At 41.4% G+C, this 18,290-nt stretch overlaps 1 protein-coding gene across 4 annotated transcripts in view; it reads left to right on the top strand.

Annotated features, from left to right (window-relative positions):
* Positions 1-18,290, top strand: part of syne1a (spectrin repeat containing, nuclear envelope 1a) — a 252,167-nt gene that overhangs the window by 28,373 nt on the left and 205,504 nt on the right. For 3 of the 4 annotated variants that reach the window (XM_063002393.1, XM_063002390.1, XM_063002389.1), the window contains 9 exons: positions 1,424-1,620; positions 4,713-4,819; positions 6,740-6,778; positions 7,793-7,900; positions 11,558-11,695; positions 13,096-13,260; positions 13,347-13,459; positions 15,569-15,737; positions 17,019-17,115. In XM_063002393.1, coding sequence (XP_062858463.1) covers positions 1,424-1,620; positions 4,713-4,819; positions 6,740-6,778; positions 7,793-7,900; positions 11,558-11,695; positions 13,096-13,260; positions 13,347-13,459; positions 15,569-15,737; positions 17,019-17,115 — 1,133 coding nt within the window. Of the gene's footprint in view, positions 1-1,423; positions 1,621-1,864; positions 1,905-4,712; positions 4,820-6,739; positions 6,779-7,792; positions 7,901-11,557; positions 11,696-13,095; positions 13,261-13,346; positions 13,460-15,568; positions 15,738-17,018; positions 17,116-18,290 lie in introns of those variants that run through there. The other variant, XM_063002391.1, reaches the window with a different exon arrangement.

Raw genomic sequence — 18,290 nt, 5'->3', positions numbered from 1 at the left:
GAAAAAACACATCAAACTGAAAACCCGGGTAACGAAAACAAAAAAAAGCAAAAATCGGCTTATTGTCAAAGCCACTCGAGTATTAACACCAGCACGTAGAGACTGGGAATGGCCGGAGCGAAAACGGCTTATAATAAAAGCCACTCAGGCATTGTCACCAGTACGTAGAGACTGGGAATGGCCGGAGCGAAAACGGCTTATAATAAAAGCCACTCGGGCATTGTCACCAGTACGTAGGGACTGGGAATGGCCGGAGCGAAAACGGCTTATAATAAAAGCCACTCGGGCATTGTCACCAGTACGTAGGGACTGGGAATGGCCGGAGCGAAAACGGCTTATAATAAAAGCCACTCGGGCATTGTCACCAGTACGTAGGGACTGGGAATGGCCGGAGCGAAAACGGCTTATAATAAAAGCCACTCGGGCATTGTCACCAGTACGTAGAGACTGGGAATGGCCGGAGCGAAAACGGCTTATAATAAAAGCCACTCGGGCATTGTCACCAGTACGTAGGGACTGGGTAAAAAAACATTGGCATAGGAGTCAAAAGGGTGGATTTGAACCGGGACTAACGGACACGGAAAAGCAATGGCTTAACCGCTTAGCCACGACGGCTGTAAAGAACCCGCGGCAGCTTTTGGCTTAAGGGCTGCTGTGAGATAGCGGTTAGCTTGGTCTTAGCTTCATGCTAGCATTGCTAGCGATAGCTGAATCTAAACACCAAAAATAAACAACAGCTCGAGGACTGTAAAAAACCGCACCAGCTATCCCTAACCAAGAGAACCAAAACCCTAACTTACCTCGGCCTTGCGACCTACACACCCCAACGCTCTAGGAGCGCCGGGGGTAACCAGACTGTCCCTGAGAAAGCAAGTTCGTGGTGTGTCACCATGCCAAACAAAAGAAAGAAAAGGAAACAAAAGGTGCGACGCCTGCAGCCTGGTGACTCCCCCTTAAATAGGGAAGTCACAGCTGCAGGTCGTTCGCCCTAATGAGCTGGCCATCTATATGAGGCCATGCTCCTAGGTGATCTGTAAAGCCTGCGACATCAGGAACCGGTGGTAGGTTCTACTGACGCCGCAGACACCTTACAAAAATACAATTAAATCTGCACTTTACCTTTACTTCCATCAAGCTCAGGGTCGTAGTGGGTCAGATTCTTTAGGCGAAAGGCAGGAAACACTGCCGACAGGTTGCTAGTCCATCACAGGGCAGACACACATGCACAGAACAATTTTTAGTAGCTTTAGTTAACCGTACTGCATAGAGAACATGCAAACTCCACACATGATAAACACAAAATAAAACCCAGGCCCTTCATGCTGTGTGGCGACAGTGCTCTCCACAATCAAATCAATAAACTCTTGTTAGCATGTTGGTCTATTTTCGTTTAATCTAACTGCATTTATTTTTGCGCTTGCAGAAGAATGGGCCTGGACGTGAGGGACTTCGGACCCAGTTGGCGCTCTGGTATAGCGTTCCATGCCGTCATCTTCGCTCTGCGCCCTCAGCTGGTTAACATGGAGCGTGTGTGGAACCGGCCCAACAGAGCCAACCTGGAGGAGGCCTTCGTACTGGCTGAAAGAGAGCTGGGTATTCCACGCCTGCTCGACCCTGAAGGTAAACGTGACCGTACAGAATCACACGCCATGGGGGTGCAGCTCAGTGGCAGGGACTCACAGTGGTGAGAATCGAGGGACAGATGAACTTACACTGGAGCAACAGTTTACTTTTCAACACCACAGTGGCCCAAATCATACATCCAAAACAGCACTGGAGTGGCTTTGAGGCTTTGAATGTCCTTTTCAAACATCTGTGGAGAGGCGTGAAGATGGCAGTTCACAAACACCCGCCATCTAATAGAGCGTGAACAATGGGATAATCTACCCAAATCTAGCTTATAGGTTTGTATTTAAGAAGAATTGCACCTGTTATGGCTGTCAAAGGGGCTTCAACAAAGTACCAGAGCGGTAGAGAGAACAGAGTGGCGACACTCCCATAGGGAACCGTTGGAAAGGGGGCGGGACATATTTTCTGTGCAGCTTCCGGGTTGTGGAGCTCTGTATAGTTCCAAACAACCCATAGAGCCTCATTCATTTCCACTACTTATCCAGCATTTTTAGCTGTTTGTTGCTTTGTTTTAAAAAAAATAATGAATTTAATGTCATTAATATACTTAATACTGTTATTGTTTAGCATTTGCTCAGCACTAAATGTTACATGTTTATCTTAATTAATAGATATAACTGAATTTAGCTTAGTCAGCTAAGCTAAATTATTGACACGAGTCTTTTCACCTAAAATTGATTAATTAAAAGTTGATTAATCAAGAGTCTTGTTACAGAAATGATAATAAAACATCAGAGCCATAATAAATCATTATACTTTTACTTTCATACTTAAGTACATTTGAAGGTAAATTTAGTTTAGTACTTTAGTGGAGGTATTTTTACTTTTACTACTACTTTTACTGGAGTAATATGTTACCTTGGATATCTCTACTTCAACTCAGCTACATGGTTTGTGTACCTTGTCCACCACATACATTAGACAAAATGAACTAGTGCATATTAATTATGAATTAATTCATGTATTACATGTAGAAATAAATTATTACTTACTCATGAAATAGATGAATGAATGCTATGTCATGTACATGCACTATAATGTTAAAGGTGCGGTAGTGTGTTTATGAACCTGTTCATTTAGTGCAGGTAAACCTTATGAATCCAGCACATGACTTAGTGTTTAGCAAAAATGATTATTATTATGAATCCTCAGGAAAGTGAAGGGAGATTAGTTTATGTAAAAAACAAAACATAAAAAACTGTTTAAACTACTTAATGATATCGCATTATGTAATGTATGCTAATATAATGTACTGTGTGTTAACAAGAACGACCTATTAAGTCATTATAAACATCAATCTTCCACTTCATATACCAAATTGACATTAAAGCAGATGCAGTAAATGTAAAGGCAGGTGAAAATACCCAGAAATTGTACAAATGTTTATTATTTACTGTTTAATATTTCATTTACTGCTGCCTGTCCCATATGAGAACATGACAGTGCTGGGTTTGTTTGGAACTATCGGAGGGTTACATGAACCACGTGACCGCGTGGCGGCGAGATCAAGGAGTGTCGCAACTCTCTCTATCTACGGCTCTGCAAAGTACTAAATAAAGGGTTTGAATACTTTTAATGTATGAGGGTTCTTCAAAAAGTTTCCGCACGTTTAAAACTCTATTTATTAACAATTTCAAAAACAAATAACATCACTTTTCTACATCGTCACCTTCCGATGCATTTTTCCAGTGTCGTACCAACTTTTTATTTATTTATTAGGATTTTAACGTCATTTTTTACACTTTGGTTACATTCATGACAGGAACGGTAGTTACTCATTACACAAGATTCATCAGTTCAAATTTAATGTCAAACACAGTCATGGACAATTTTGTATCTCCAATTAACCTGAGTGCACGTCTTTGGGCTGTGGGAGGAAACTGGAGCTCCCGGAGAACATGCAAACTCCACACTGAAAGGACCTGGACCACTTCACCTGGGGACCGAACCCAGGACCTTCTTGCTGTGAGGCGACAGTTCTACCCACCACTATGTTGCCCCCGTACCAACTTTTTAATGCCATCAGCATCATCAAAAATCGTTTTTGGTTGAGCTCGTAGCCACTGATGCGCCGCTACTTTCACATCATCATCACATGAAAATCTTCTTCCCCTTAAAGCTTCTTTGGGCGTCCAAAAAGGTGAAAATCAGATGGCGCTAAATCCGGACTATAAGCGTCTCTCAGTCTCTCAGACACGACCGATTACTCCTCCCTCCCTCACCACTTATAACCACAATATAAAAGTGAGGAAACTTTTTGAATATCCCTCGTATTTGTAATTTAGTAAATAAACTTTACTTTTTTAACTTACAGGTTATTAGTTTGTCATTATTGGTAATCAAGTGTAGATTGGTGGGTAAAAATAGCAGTAACACGATAAGATAAGATAAGATTCCTTTATTGATCCCCATGGGGGAAATTTAAGTGTTACAGCAGCTCCAGTACAGTGTAAGTACAGTAAATAGAGTAAGTAAAATAGAGTAGAATAAAATAAAAATAGGGAAATTATAGAAAAAATTAGCTATGCTATGCAATTACTATTATACAACAGTACGGTAATTACAAAAATATAATAAAAACACTATATATTCTATATGTAAATATATACATATGTGTGTATAATGAAAGGTAGAGTCCAGTGCTGGGAAAAAGGGTAGGGGAGATCTTGAGTTATTGTAGGGGGGGAGCTGGCTCATCAGTGTGAGGACAGCCTGTGTATTCTGCTATTGTTATGCTGTTGTTTAACTGGGCTAAACGTCAAGGGGTTGAAATATTTTCTGAATTCACTGCATCTATCTTTTCAATAAACCAGTGACCTCGATACTCATGCACAACATCCACTTCAGTTGATCCTTCCTTCTAAAAACATGCCAATAGGTGTTAAATATAGCTCTGACTGGTAGCCTATTTAAAGTCAAAGTTTTATGAGACATCAAATTTTGGATATTAAATACATTTTAATAAAAATTTGTCATTTGCCTAAAGTTCATTTCCAGGGAATTCTGTGCGTGTGGTAGGTCACAGTCTGAAATTGGGGCACCAGCTTTCTCTAACCGGCTCTTTGCCCCTCTGCCTGGTTTAGATGTGGACGTTGATAAGCCGGATGAGAAGTCCATCATGACGTACGTGGCTCAGTTTCTGAAGCACCATCCAGAGGCGCTGGAGACCGAGGCGGCCGGACAGGAGGAGGTACTGTCACTTTTAATCTGTGTCAGACACGCACCTCTGTTCTTTTTCTGTTCCTTCTTCACTTACTATCTCTATTTTTATTACATTACAACTGGTGTTACATTTAAAAACACTTGTTCTGAGTATTTAAACACAAAACTCAACATTACTTATATTAGAGGGATTGTTACTAACAACTAAGGACTACGGGCGCTTTGGTGGCGTGGTGCTAAATTACACTAACCCATGATCATGGATTCTTTATCCAAAGCGACTTACAGTACTGTGACAGCATATTTTCCAAGCAATTGAGGGTTAAGGGCCTTGATCAAGGGCCCAACAGTGACCACCTGGAGACTTTTTGCTTAATAGGCCAGTACCTTAACCACTAGGCCATGGTGACCATTCACATTTGTTTACCTTTGCGGCATATAGCAGACGCTTATTTATTGGTCAGGGTCCCAACAGTGGCAATTTGGCGATGGTGGGGCTTATGATTTCTAGTCCAGTACCTTAAACGCTGATCTTCCATTACTGATTGAATCCAGGGTTTAGATCATCGACGGTGCTATCATCTACATACAGACATGATTGGCTGTGACTGGGGAAGGCATGGTTGATGCCCTGCTTAGAATTGGCACCCTGTATTAAGTGTGTTACCCCTTTGCACCCAGTGATTCTGGGAAATCCGGAACCACTGCGAATGGGTAGAAAGAGGAAACTTAAAGATTAATGCAGCATTTATTATATACCTGAATCCAGTCTGAAGATTTAGACTTGTGGCATTTGACTTTGCCAGCTTGGGCGCCAGTTTTGAGCTTTGTTTAAGGTTCTGATAAAAAGAAGGTCACAAAATAAGTGCCTGACACCTTGTCTAAGTCTTTTGATGTGAAACTATTAAATTTTGGAGGGGTTGGGGGTGCAGGGTGACATTTAATATCTAACCAATAAGAACCGACCATTATCGAACAACTCTAAAGGCTATTTCATTGCACTAGTTATTATGACCAATTTAGGCTGGCAGGATGGTGCATTACAGCAAGAAGTGACGGACTGGCAACCTGTTTAAGGTGTTTCCTTCCTTTTGCTAAATGAAACAGACCCACCGCGACCCTGACCAGGCTAAAGCAGTCATAACGTTTTACATTACATTTCCAGCATTTAGCAGACGCCTTTTTCCAAAGCGACTTACATTACAATTATAGTATACAATCTGAGCAGTTAAGGGCCTTGCTTATGGGCCCAACAGCGACAGCATGGCAGCGGTGGGGCTTGAACCAGCGACCTTTTGATTAATAGGCCAGTACCTTAACCTCTAGGCTACAACTGACCATAACCGAACAGCTCTAAAGGCCATGTCATTACACTAGGCATTATGACCCATTCAGGCAGGCAGCGTGGTGCAACTGGTAGCGCTGTTGCTTTACAGCAAGAAGGGCGTGGGTTCGATGCCCCGGCCGTGCAGCCAGCGTCCTTTCTGTTTGGAGTTTGCTTGTTCTCCCTGTGAACTCCGGTTTCCTTCCCCAAGTCCAAAGACATGCAGTCAGGTCAAGCTAGTTGGAGCTAGTAAATTGTGTGTGTGTGTTCTGTGGTGGACTGGCGACCTCTGTGGGGTGTTTCCTGCCGTTCCCCCAATGAATAAGACCCACCGCAACCCTGACCAGGCTAAAGCCGGGATTACATTACATTTTCAGCATTTAGCAGACACTTTTATGCAAAGCTCAAGGGTCCAACAGCAGCAACGTGACAATGGTAAGACTTGAACCAGCGATCTTCTGATGTCCAGTTTAGCTACATATGTCCACGTCCTCTGTCTTGTGTGTGTCGTCTTTGCTTCGCATTTTATGTCCGGCTTCTTATTTTTCCTGCTTCTTATTTTTTCCTTTCTCTAATGACTTGCTTCTATGCTTCTTATTTGTTCTGCCCGCCTGTGGCCTGTAGTTTGGCCTGGCTCCATCCGCCCTCGGAGAAATGCTCGAGGTAGGCTCATCATGTCCAATTCTGTCTTTGTGCGAGTGCTTTCGAGTGCCTGTGAGCATGCCCTCATGACTATGTTTGCTTAAATGACTCCCATTATCCGCGCCAGTGTGCGATAAACATACAGAATGTATATATTAACGATTACAATTTCAATTATACAGTATACACAGCGCTAAATTTCCCACAGCATCGTACACTCCATCTATTCTGTCGTTCCTATTACTATTACATTAGAGCTGGTGCGCTGCGTCTGATTTACATAACAATAGCTCCACTGGGCTGCTGCTGGTGCTTTGATGTTAACAGTCAGATAGATGATGAGCCTCTGTAGACCTCACTAAATGAGGTTTTATAAAAGGTTGCTCTGATCATAACCCTGCCTGAACTGTTAAGAAAACACCAGCCACCTTCTGTTGCTGCTAGTTTCCATTAAACCGCCCGGAACTAATAGCTCTCTGTGTGTCATATTGCACTTCTCAGGCTAATTGGGTGTTTTAATTGGTATAAGGAGTAAAATCATAGCAAGAAATACCCAATAGACACAAGCAAGGTCACGGATTAATCATCTCTCCACCCAGTGTCATTTCCTCTTTGTAAACTCTGAAAGCGTAGCTGAATGCCGTGTACTCATAATAAAAAGATGGATGTCACACATTCAGGAAAGACAATAGACACGATATTTCATGTTGATAGAATTTGCAGAACAATGCGAAGTGCCGTTCTTTCCCGTTCTCTCGGGTGGCCTCGCTAACAAGCGATGTCAAGTTTTTTAAATAGGATCGTCATCCATCCCCCTTCACATGGCTGATTTTTACCCCATGTTGGGTACAAATTTCAGTGCAAACGCACATCACGAGAGAAACGAATGCCTCACTCGTCAGGGGCGTCTTCCTAAAGCATTAAATAGGATTTAGTGTAAGTGTAAGTGGTTTAGATTTAAATTGTCCCCTGGGCTAAAAAAAAAATACTAAGTTTAGGATCGGATGTCTTTATTTCGTCCTGTTGTCTGTCCAGCGCGAACAGAGGAAGACGCTGAGGGAGTTGAAGGCCTGGGCAGATCAGATGGACAGTAGCTGTGCTCAGGCTCAGACGGACGCTGGAGACTCCGGTCAGCAGTACCAGGTAACTCAGTGTCACTGTACTGGAGAACGTTTTTCAAAAATCACAGATTTCACATATTTATGAAGAAAAGATCCACATTTCACAGCACTCATTAAATGACACTCATAAACTGAATGATGGAATCAATAGACGCTACAATACACAGCACAGCTACCTTAATAGTTGAACGTGAACCTGGAACATCCAGCAATGACGAACGTCCACATCTTGAACAATTTGACTAAGCGATTGCTGACTGAATTGCCGTAGGATCGCTAGGACGCCTCATAGTGCAGATTAACCAGCAAACGTGACGCACTTGAACGCTACACGAATGAAAAACATAAAATCGCTAAACACAAACCCTAAAGTTTGAAATTGCATATTACACAGGACAAGGCTCGTTTCACGGTCTGTGACGCAAATATCACAGCCGTGAATTAGTTAGGGCTTTAGCTATAGTGTAGGACTGGCTCGATACCACTTTTTTATGTCCGATACGATATCGATACTGCAAATCCCAAACAACTAAGCAGTAATAATACACATCTCAATGCACCATGGGTAAACTAGCTATCTAAATAACGATGCTCAGACTGTGAAACAAATATTCTAAAGGAATAAAAACAGAAGCTACAACATCACACTTATACACAACTGCTTTTTTTATTTTCACTTTTACACACAGAACATTTAGCAGCATTTTTGGTTTGTTTAATAGCACAGTACAAACACATTTAAAATACAATTTAAAGTGCAACTTTATCTGTATTTAACAAATATATTATAATTTCAGTATAAGATTCTAGATCTGTCAACTCTCAAGTCTACACCTTGAAGAGGCAGCGAAAAAATGATAAAATAAATAATAAAAAACGTCGTGACGGCGTGTCGTCCAAAGTTTCTACAATTGGAACATGTGGACGTCAGTCAAACGCGATGGACCAAATAGAATTGACGCAGAGTTTGGTTGAGATTTTCCGTTAAAGTTCTGTCACGTTTTTAGATGATTAAAAAGCAAAGTGCGCTTATTAAAAAACGCTGCTGGATTTTGAAGAGGACGTCTGTGGCTAAACGGGAAACAGTGTAGTTTGTTTTATTTCATAACACTAATGGATTAATGGTTGAGGATGTGAGTGTTATATACTGTACATTAAGTGTTATTTACTTTAAGTGTTATTTACATTAGGTGTTATTTACATTAAGTGTTATTTACATTAAGTGTTATATACATTAGGTGTTATTTACATTAAGTGTTATTTACTTTAAGTGTTATTTACATTAGGTGTTATTTACATTAAGTGTTATTTACATTAAGTGTTATATACATTAGGTGTTATTTACATTAAGTGTTATTTACTTTAAGTGTTATTTACATTAAGTGTTATTTACATTAAGTGTTATTTACATTAAGTGTTATATACATTAGGTGTTATTTACATTAAGTGTTATTTACATTAAGTGTTATATACATTAGGTGTTATTTACATTAAGTGTTATTTACATTAAGTGTTATTTACTTTAAGTGCTATTTACATTAAGTGTTATTTACATTAAGTGTTATTTACATTAAGTGTTATATACATTAGGTGTTATTTACATTAAGTGTTATTTACATTGTGTTATTTACATTAAGTGTTATTTACTTTGTGTTATATACGTTAAGTGGTTTTTACATTAAGTGTTATTTACATTAAGTGTTATATACATTGTTATTTACTTTAAGTGTTATATACATTAAGTGTTATTTACTTTGTGTTATATACATTAGGTGTTATTTACATTGTGTTATTTACATTAGGTGTTATTTACATTAAGTGTTATTTACTTTGTGTTATATACATTAAGTGTTATTTACATTAAGTGTTATTTACTTTAAGTGTTATTTACATTAAGTGTTATTTTTTTTAAGTGTTATATACATTAAGTGTTATTTACTTTGTGTTATATACATTAGGTGTTATTTACATTGTGTTATTTACATTAAGTGTTATTTACTTTAAGTGTTATATACATTAGGTGTTATTTACTTTGTGTTATATACATTAGGTGTTATTTACATTAAGTGTTATATACATTAAGTGTTATTTACTTTGTGTTATATACATTAGGTGTTATTTACATTAAGTGTTATTTACTTTAAGTGTTATTTACATTAAGTGTTATTTACTTTAAGTGTTATTTACATGAGGTGTTATTTACATTAAGCAACAGTATCGGATCGGATTACAGGTTTTTTTCCTGCCGATGTTCGATCCAGTGATTTGGGCCAATATCGGACCGATACCGATAAAGAGTATCGGATCGGTGCACCCCTACAATGGTGTTAGAGATCCTTAAACCGTTGGCACTGAAAATAATTGATTCTCATTGGCTAGGAAAGTTACACATATTTAGATTCAGGACGTTTACATTTTTGGAGTTTAGAAGACTTTAGAAGACTTGGACTACGATACAGTCCAAGTAATTGAGGGATAGGGGTCTTGCTCAAGGACAGAGCTGGTGAACTTGTGACCTTCTAATTATTAGTCCAGTACCTTAATTCCTGAGCTATCACTGGATCTATATTTGTGTAAAACAAGGTCTTATTCACATTATTATTACTCAAACCATTATGTAGTTTACACCCTCATGGTTGTCGTCATATAACAAAGGCAATCCAAAAATCAGAAGTCGAAAAACAAGTACGAGGAAACCTTGAGAGAAACCAGACTCATTGGGTCTGTCTGGAAACCTAGTGAGCTGCCTTGCTTCCTAATACCTACCTGATCAGCTGCCTTAGAGGATTCTAATAAGACATGGAGCTCATAAGGCAGGTTATTTAGACGCACTACTTTACATCACCGCAGTTTTAGCCTCAGGCTGTTCAGACCGACGGGCTCCATCTAGCACGTCAGCTAACGTCTCCCTCTGTGTACCAAAGTGCTTAAACTGTCCCTGACGAGCCCAGATTTACAAATAAACGACACTTGTATCATTATATCTTTATACAAATTAAACATCAATGAGGATTTACTTACATTTGAAAAGAACTCTGTTGGTTGCTTCGCATTTCATTCGTCCACCACGTTTGTAGTTTGTAGTTGTGCCGCACTGAATGCTGGGATTGTGCTGAAGAAGCATCGGACGCCCTTTCGTTATTCAGCCATATTATCACTCAGAATTAAGGCACCTCAGTCCTCAGTAGGAGCATTTAAGGTGTCTAGGAATTTAGGCTTGCTGTATTCTCGGGCGATGACGTAAACTGTGTCTGTGTAGAGAGATCACTAGGTTTTCAGACAGACTCATTAAAACTCCACTACAGTAAGTAGTCAGATGATGACGTGCGTACACAATGTGTGTCAGTGTGTTTCCAGCCCACGGACATGTTCCATATTTAACTGAGGAAGAACTCAGAGGGGAAAAGAGAACCATGAGTGTCTATTACTGCATGGAAATATAAATAGATCATTTACATGTACTTGTGCAAACCTCAGGTGGATCCTCCACCCATCCATCAATAGAAAAGCTCCTCCTGTGTTTGTGTGTGAATATATGTGAACAATATACATGGTAATAAATCTAATTCGGATTCTGAGTAAAATACACCTTCATATGTAAAATAAATACAATAAACGGGTGTAATTGAACCAGGGACGTATTACCGTCTTGTTTTTTCTCTACTTTTCTCCTTCTCAGAGCTTTAAACTCTACCGTGTGCAGTATGAGACGAGGAGGAGACAAGTGGAGTCGAGCATTCGCTCCACTCAGAAGGACGGCATGTTAACGTCAGACCAGGCTCTGGTCAAACAGGTCTGGGACAGACTGACCACAAGAGTAAGAGAAAAACAGTCACACACTCAATGACTCACATACTCACTCACTGTCTCACTCATTCACTCACTGTCTCACTCATTCACTCACTGTCTCACTCACTGTCTCACTCATTCACTCACTGTCTCACTCATTCACTCACTGTCTCACTCACTGTCTCACTCATTCACTCACTGTCTCACTCACTGTCTCACTCATTCACTCACTGTCTCACTCGCTGTCTCACTCATTCACTCACTGTCTCACTCATTCACTCACTGTCTCACTCATTCACTCACTGTCTCACTCGCTGTCTCACTCATTCACTCACTGTCTCACTCACTGTCTCACTCATTCACTCACTGTCTCACTCATTCAATCACTCACTCTTACTGTCTCACTCATAAACTCAGTCACTCAGTCACTCACTCACTCGCTCATTCACTGAGTAACTTACTCTCTGTATTACTCACTGTCTCACTCTCTCACTCACTCACTCTCTCACTCACTCACTCAATCACTCACTCACTCTCTCACTCACTCACTCAATCACTCACTCACTTGCTCATTCACTGAGTAACTCACTCACTCACTGTCTCACTCTCTCAAACTCAAAATAAGCTTTATTGGCATGACTCACTGTCTCACTCATTCACTGTCTCACTCACTCACTGTCTCTCTCACTTATAAACTCACCCTCTCACTCACTCAATGAGTTACTCACTCAATGTATCACTCACTCACTCACTCACTGTATTAATCACTCACTCACTTCCAGTCTTCCTCACTCACTCAATCACTGTCTCACTCATAAATTCTCACTCACTCACTCACTCACTCACTCACTGTCTCACTCACATACTCACTCAGTCAGTTACTCAACTCAAACTCAAACGTAGCTTTATTGGCATGACAAAATATGGACATTCGTATTGCCAAAGCTCGGTCACATATTTAGGAAATATAATTTAAAAAATAAAGTAAAATTAAATTAAAAACAACACTAAAAACAGTAGTATCAGAAAATATACAATATATAAAAATTACAGATATACTTATGATTTAAAAAATGATATAAGAATGTAAGAAAAAAAAATAGCAGTGACATGAACTACATTTAAGCAGTTATAAGAACAAAAGTGTGTGTGTGTGTGTGAGACATGGTCACCCACTGTCCCTCACCTGGTGGCAGGTGTGTGTGTGTAGAGTGCTGCTAGTGTGCAGCTCTCTCTGTGCTCCCCCGGTAGGTGGGGCAGTTTGTCGGGGTCTGGGAGGGAGTTAAAGTCAGGCATAATGTTGTTAAATTTGGGGAAGAACTGGGACCGAATGTGTTGGTATTTGGTCACTCACTCACTGACTCTTTCACTCACTCACATTCCCAATACAAATGAATGCTAATTACATACTTCATTCTCTCTCCTCAGCTTCAGGACTGGCACCTGCAGCTGGACGGAAGTTTACCGGATCCTCTGGGTAAGGTGGGTGTGTGGCTGCATCAGGCAGAAAAGATTATCCGAGAGGAGCTGGTATCTCTTCAGAGCCACAGTGACACAGCTGATGCCATCCACAAATCACGCCGAGACCATCAGGTAGGACGGGAATAAAGGAGGAGATGAGGAATGAGCCGTAGAGCTGTGGGTGACTAAAATAAACGTCTGTGACTTCATTTCTCCAGGAGATTCTCAGCCTTCTTGAAATGCACCAGCAGACTTTCCAGCATTTTCACAGAGATACAAGCGTCAGTGGCATCCATGTACCTGTCGAGCAGCTCCAAGATATAGCAGAGAGGTATGCAACTGCAAAAACCAAGCCCAAAATTACATCTACAAGTATTTTTTACAACTTCTGTGCAAACCTAATGTCTAATAAACCTTCCCACACTTTATTTGTGGTGTATTGTTAAAGAGCAAACATTAAATTCGGCTATTTTATGATTGTAAAATGTTGTTTAATGTCAGAGCTCTTAAAAAGTAATATATTTTGCTCTTTAAAGCCATTACTGGAGATGCTTATAACACTCGCTACAGCAGATCACAAGCAGCATGTCAGGAAACACATCAGTTTATTTTTATTTGACCGCCGAGACTGCGCAGATTCAGGTTTTAATCTCAGTGGAACTATTTACACAGACATGATTGGTTATGTCTAAAGGCCTCAGCATACTTCATGCGGAGACGACGTTCGCCTAGCTTCGGCGACCAATGTGACGTAGTTGCGGCGAAAGTGAACAACCACGGACGTCACGCAGAGGCTTCACGCGCCTTGTCGCGCACATGGGAGCTGGCCGAACTCCGCGGACGACGACACTCCGCGACAACGCCTGTGATTGGTCGGTAAAAAAAGAAGCGTCACTTTTTAGCGCGTCCAATTGCCCGATTGCGTCACGCTTCCTCTCCACCAATGCCGATCCCCGCTCTGATTGAGGAGAACGAAGCTAACCCACGCCCCCTCCGACACGTGGGCAGCAGCCGTATGCATCTTATCACCTACACTTTGACGAGTGCAGTGCAGCTCAGCGTTGTGTACGGAGAGACACACCCTGAGAGCACTCTTTTCTCATCTCTGTGCAGGCGCCACCAATCAGCCAGCAGAGGTCGTAATTGCACCAGTCATGAGAGAGCGAGAGACCCCATCCGGCTTAGTCCCACCCATATCTGAACAACAGGCCAATCGTTGTTCATGTGGCCGCTCATCCTTAGCCGGCAGGCAGAGCCGAGATTCGATGTATTCGAGATCCCAGCTCTGGTTCCAGCGTGTGTTTTTGCCGCTGTGCCACATGAGCGGCCCAATCATGGACAGTTTTAAAGAGCGTCTCAACCATGATCATCGGCTGCGTCCGAAATCGCTACTTCCATACTGAACAGTACGCAGGTGTGGGTAATCCACTGCTTGGGCAGCATGTTGTGTATGCGAACACAGCACACTTGTGCACTGAAAGAGCTTCTGTACCGCCCGAGCAGCGCGCACCGCCTCTAATTTAGTACGTACTGTTTAAGTATGCAAATTCGGACGAAGCCATCGTTTTTAAGTAGTCATGAAACTTAACATCATAAATGCAGACAGAAGCGACAGGCAAAACGAAACCGCAGAAAGTATGCCAGCTCGGCTTCGCGCAACGCTCACGAACTTAGTTTCGCAGGAAGTATGCGGAGGCCTTAAGTCCCTACCTGAGTCACGGCCGTTAAAATCGCTTGAATTTCCTGTGTAATATGTCATTTGCTGTGAACTTGTGTTTTGGTATTTAATGTTTTTTACTCGTGTAGCGTTCAAGTGCGTCACGTTTACTGATTAATCTGCACTATGAGGCGTCCTAGCGATCCTACGGCAATTCAGTTAGCAATCGGTTAGTCAAAATGTCCAAGATGTCGAAGTGTAAGGTAGCTAAAAGCACGACTCAGGTAACTGAGTTTGGAAAACTAACAACCAATTCTGTGGACAGGGGTGGGGTGGTTGACTTTGTTATGTCTGAGGATGGTGGCAGAAGCACTGCGAGGAATCTGCGCCCTATCCAGTGGACAGTGGACCCAGAATCACAGCAACCCTGGCCAAGATAAAGCATTTGTTAAAATTAAAATAAAATCAAATGGGCCATGTCTGTAGGATAACCAAAGCCTTGAAATTAATTTGCATCTGTCCAGCCCGGTGTTTCACAGTGGACCCGGACACACTGCGACACTGACCAGGATAAAGTGCCGTGCTTGATTGATTGCATTTGCAAACCTGATTATTCAGTTGAAGCTTATTTTAGACTTGAAGTTATTTCAGGATATGCAGAGCAGTCTGTATGAAGCACTAACAGGTTTTATATCGATTTCTTCAGCTACAACATCGTCTCCTTATCAGATAATACTTTCATTCTCACTCTACTGATGCTGTTTACCATCTGACTACTCACAGATTAAACTACGTATCTACCTCCTCACACATTCATCTGAGCAAACTGGAATTCCTGGAGTTACGGTATGGCATGCTGGCGTTCCTGTCACTGGGTGAGTCCAAGCTTAAGTCCTGGATCATCAAGTACGGACGTCAGGAAACAACCGAGCTTCTGCTCCAGAGCTACATGGTGAGAGTCGAGCCGCGTCAAGGCAACCTGATACCATCTCTACACTAACATAACAAAATATAATATACACCGATCAGCCATAACATTAAAACCACCTCTTTGTTTCTACACTCACTGTCCATTTTATCAGCTCCACTTCCCATATAGAAGCACTTTGTAGTTCTACAATTACTGACTGTACCCCCACAGGACCACCACAGAGCAGGTATTATTTAGGTGGTGGATGATTCTCAGCGCTGCAGTGACACTGACATGGAGGTGGTGTGTTAGTGTGTGTCGTACTGGTATGAGTGGATCAGACACAGCAGCGCTGCTGGAGTTTTTAAATACCGTGTCCACTCACTGTCCACTCTATTAGACACTCCTACCTAGTCGGTCCACCTTGTAGATGTAAAGTCAGAGACGGTCGCTCATCTATTGCTGCTGTTTGAGTCGGTCATCTTCTAGACCTTCATGAGTGGTCACAGGACACTGCCCACGGGGCGCTTTTGGCTGGTGGACTATTCTCAGTCCAGCAGTGACGGTGAGGTGTTTAAAGACTCCAGCAGCGCTGCTGTGTGTGATCCACTCATACCAGCACAACACACACTAACACACCACCACCATGTCAGTGTCACTGCAGTGCTGAGAATGATCCACCACCTAAATAATACCTGCTCTGTGGGGGTCCTGACCATTGAAGACCAGGGTGAAAGGGGGCTAACAAAGCATGTAGAGAAACAGATGGACTACAGTCAGTAATTGTAGAACTACAAAGTGCTTCTATATGGTAAGTGGAGCTGATAAAATGGACAGTAAGTGTAGAAACAAGGAGGTGGTTTTAATGCTATGGCTGATCGGTGTAATTGACTTCTGACCTCAGATGCATGTGTTATAGTGTGGGACTCACTGTACCCAGACCTACAGTGTGCCGGCGGGCCGGATATAATTGTATCTCGGGCTGAATCAAGTGTGAATCTAAAAGATACTTTTCCAGATCAGTGTGTCTGTAGCATTAATGCCAGCATTAAAAGTGCTATGGTACATTATTATATGGTATTATAACCTATAATAATAAGTCAAACACTCTGACAGCCACAGTATTAAGGAGGTGCTTTAGTTACATGTGCATGGACAGGAGGTTAGATTCACCCAGTACAGCTTTAACTCATTTAACTCAAAAAACATTCATTCAGTTATAATTGTGTGTGTTCTTATTATATGTTTTATGTAACTCTATACTATATTTTTATTATTATTTATTAAAGTCACATTCATCCTGTGTTCTGTGTTCATTACTAGTCCTTTGTTGAAGGCCAGCAGTTCTTTCAGAAGTATGAATCAATCTCTGAAGCCCTGAAGCAGACGGCCATGATTTATATCAACGCTGACAACTCCGGTGAGACTGACCGGCATTTTTCTTTGTTTGTTTGACGTCGACTCAAAAATAATGACACCATGGGTAACGATGGATGAGATTACACTGGTACCTTGTAACTCAGTGTCCCCTAAACCCAAAATCTTTGAAACTCAGCTCTGTTTGCAGAGAAATAAGCGTCAGATCCAGTGTTACAGCTCCACATGTATCTGTGTTTATCTGGATTCTCCTCCCTGTTTCACTTTTAAACTTGTGTTACAGCTCCAGCTTCTGAGAAATGGTGAGAATCAGAATCAGCTTCTCCCAGAGTCTAAAACGCTTCTGGTTGAAAATAAAGCTTAACGTGGTTTAATGTAGTAAAAGAAGGAGACAGGAGCACTAAACTTCTCTTCATTATTACTGCTCATAAGTTCCTCCACTAATCACATTCCTCACTCGCTGTTTTACTACAATAAGTCACGCTAAGCTTTGTGCACCGCCGTCACACTTCATAGGAAATAACGGCACAGCGGCGCAAACACGTTTTTGTCACTTCTCATGTGAATGCGCCGGTGCTGAACGGAATACAATATTCCAATATCAAGCATCTTTATGATTAAGATTACCTGGGTTCGATCCCCAGGTAGGGCGGTCTGGGTCCTTTTTGTGTGGAGTTTGCATGTTCTTCCCGTGTCTGCGTGAGTTTACTCTGGGTGCTCCGGTTTCCTCCCACAGTCCAAAAACATGCAAATGAGGTGAACTGGAGATACAAAATTGTCCATGACTGTGTTCAATATTAAACTTGTGTACTGATGAATCTTGTGTAATGAGTAACTACCGTTCCTGTCATGAATGTAACCGAAGTGTAAAACATGACATTAAAATCCTGATAAACAAACAAACAACAAACAATAGAGAAGCTCAAACCACACCACCTGAGTGCTGTCAGAAAAGCATTACTGATAACTTGTAACTTTAGCCTTATTAGTCTCTGTCCAGACTTTTTTGAGTGTTACAGGCATCGCATTACAGCGGTACCTTGAAACTCAACGTCATTTGGTTCTGGGAGTGGCGCTGAGTTTAAAAGACGTTGAGCTTTAAGGTATTTTCTCCCATAAGGATGTTTGGGAAACCTGTTAATGCATTCATGCTCCTGTGGAGCTGCGTGTATTTTAGTCTAGTATAAAATAATGAGGTTGTTTTTGACACTTATACAC

The sequence above is a fragment of the Trichomycterus rosablanca genome, chromosome 9 (assembly GCF_030014385.1).
Source record: "Trichomycterus rosablanca isolate fTriRos1 chromosome 9, fTriRos1.hap1, whole genome shotgun sequence".
In the NCBI taxonomy this organism is placed as follows: domain Eukaryota; kingdom Metazoa; phylum Chordata; class Actinopteri; order Siluriformes; family Trichomycteridae; genus Trichomycterus; species Trichomycterus rosablanca.
This window is presented reverse-complemented; position numbering and strand designations above follow the sequence as displayed.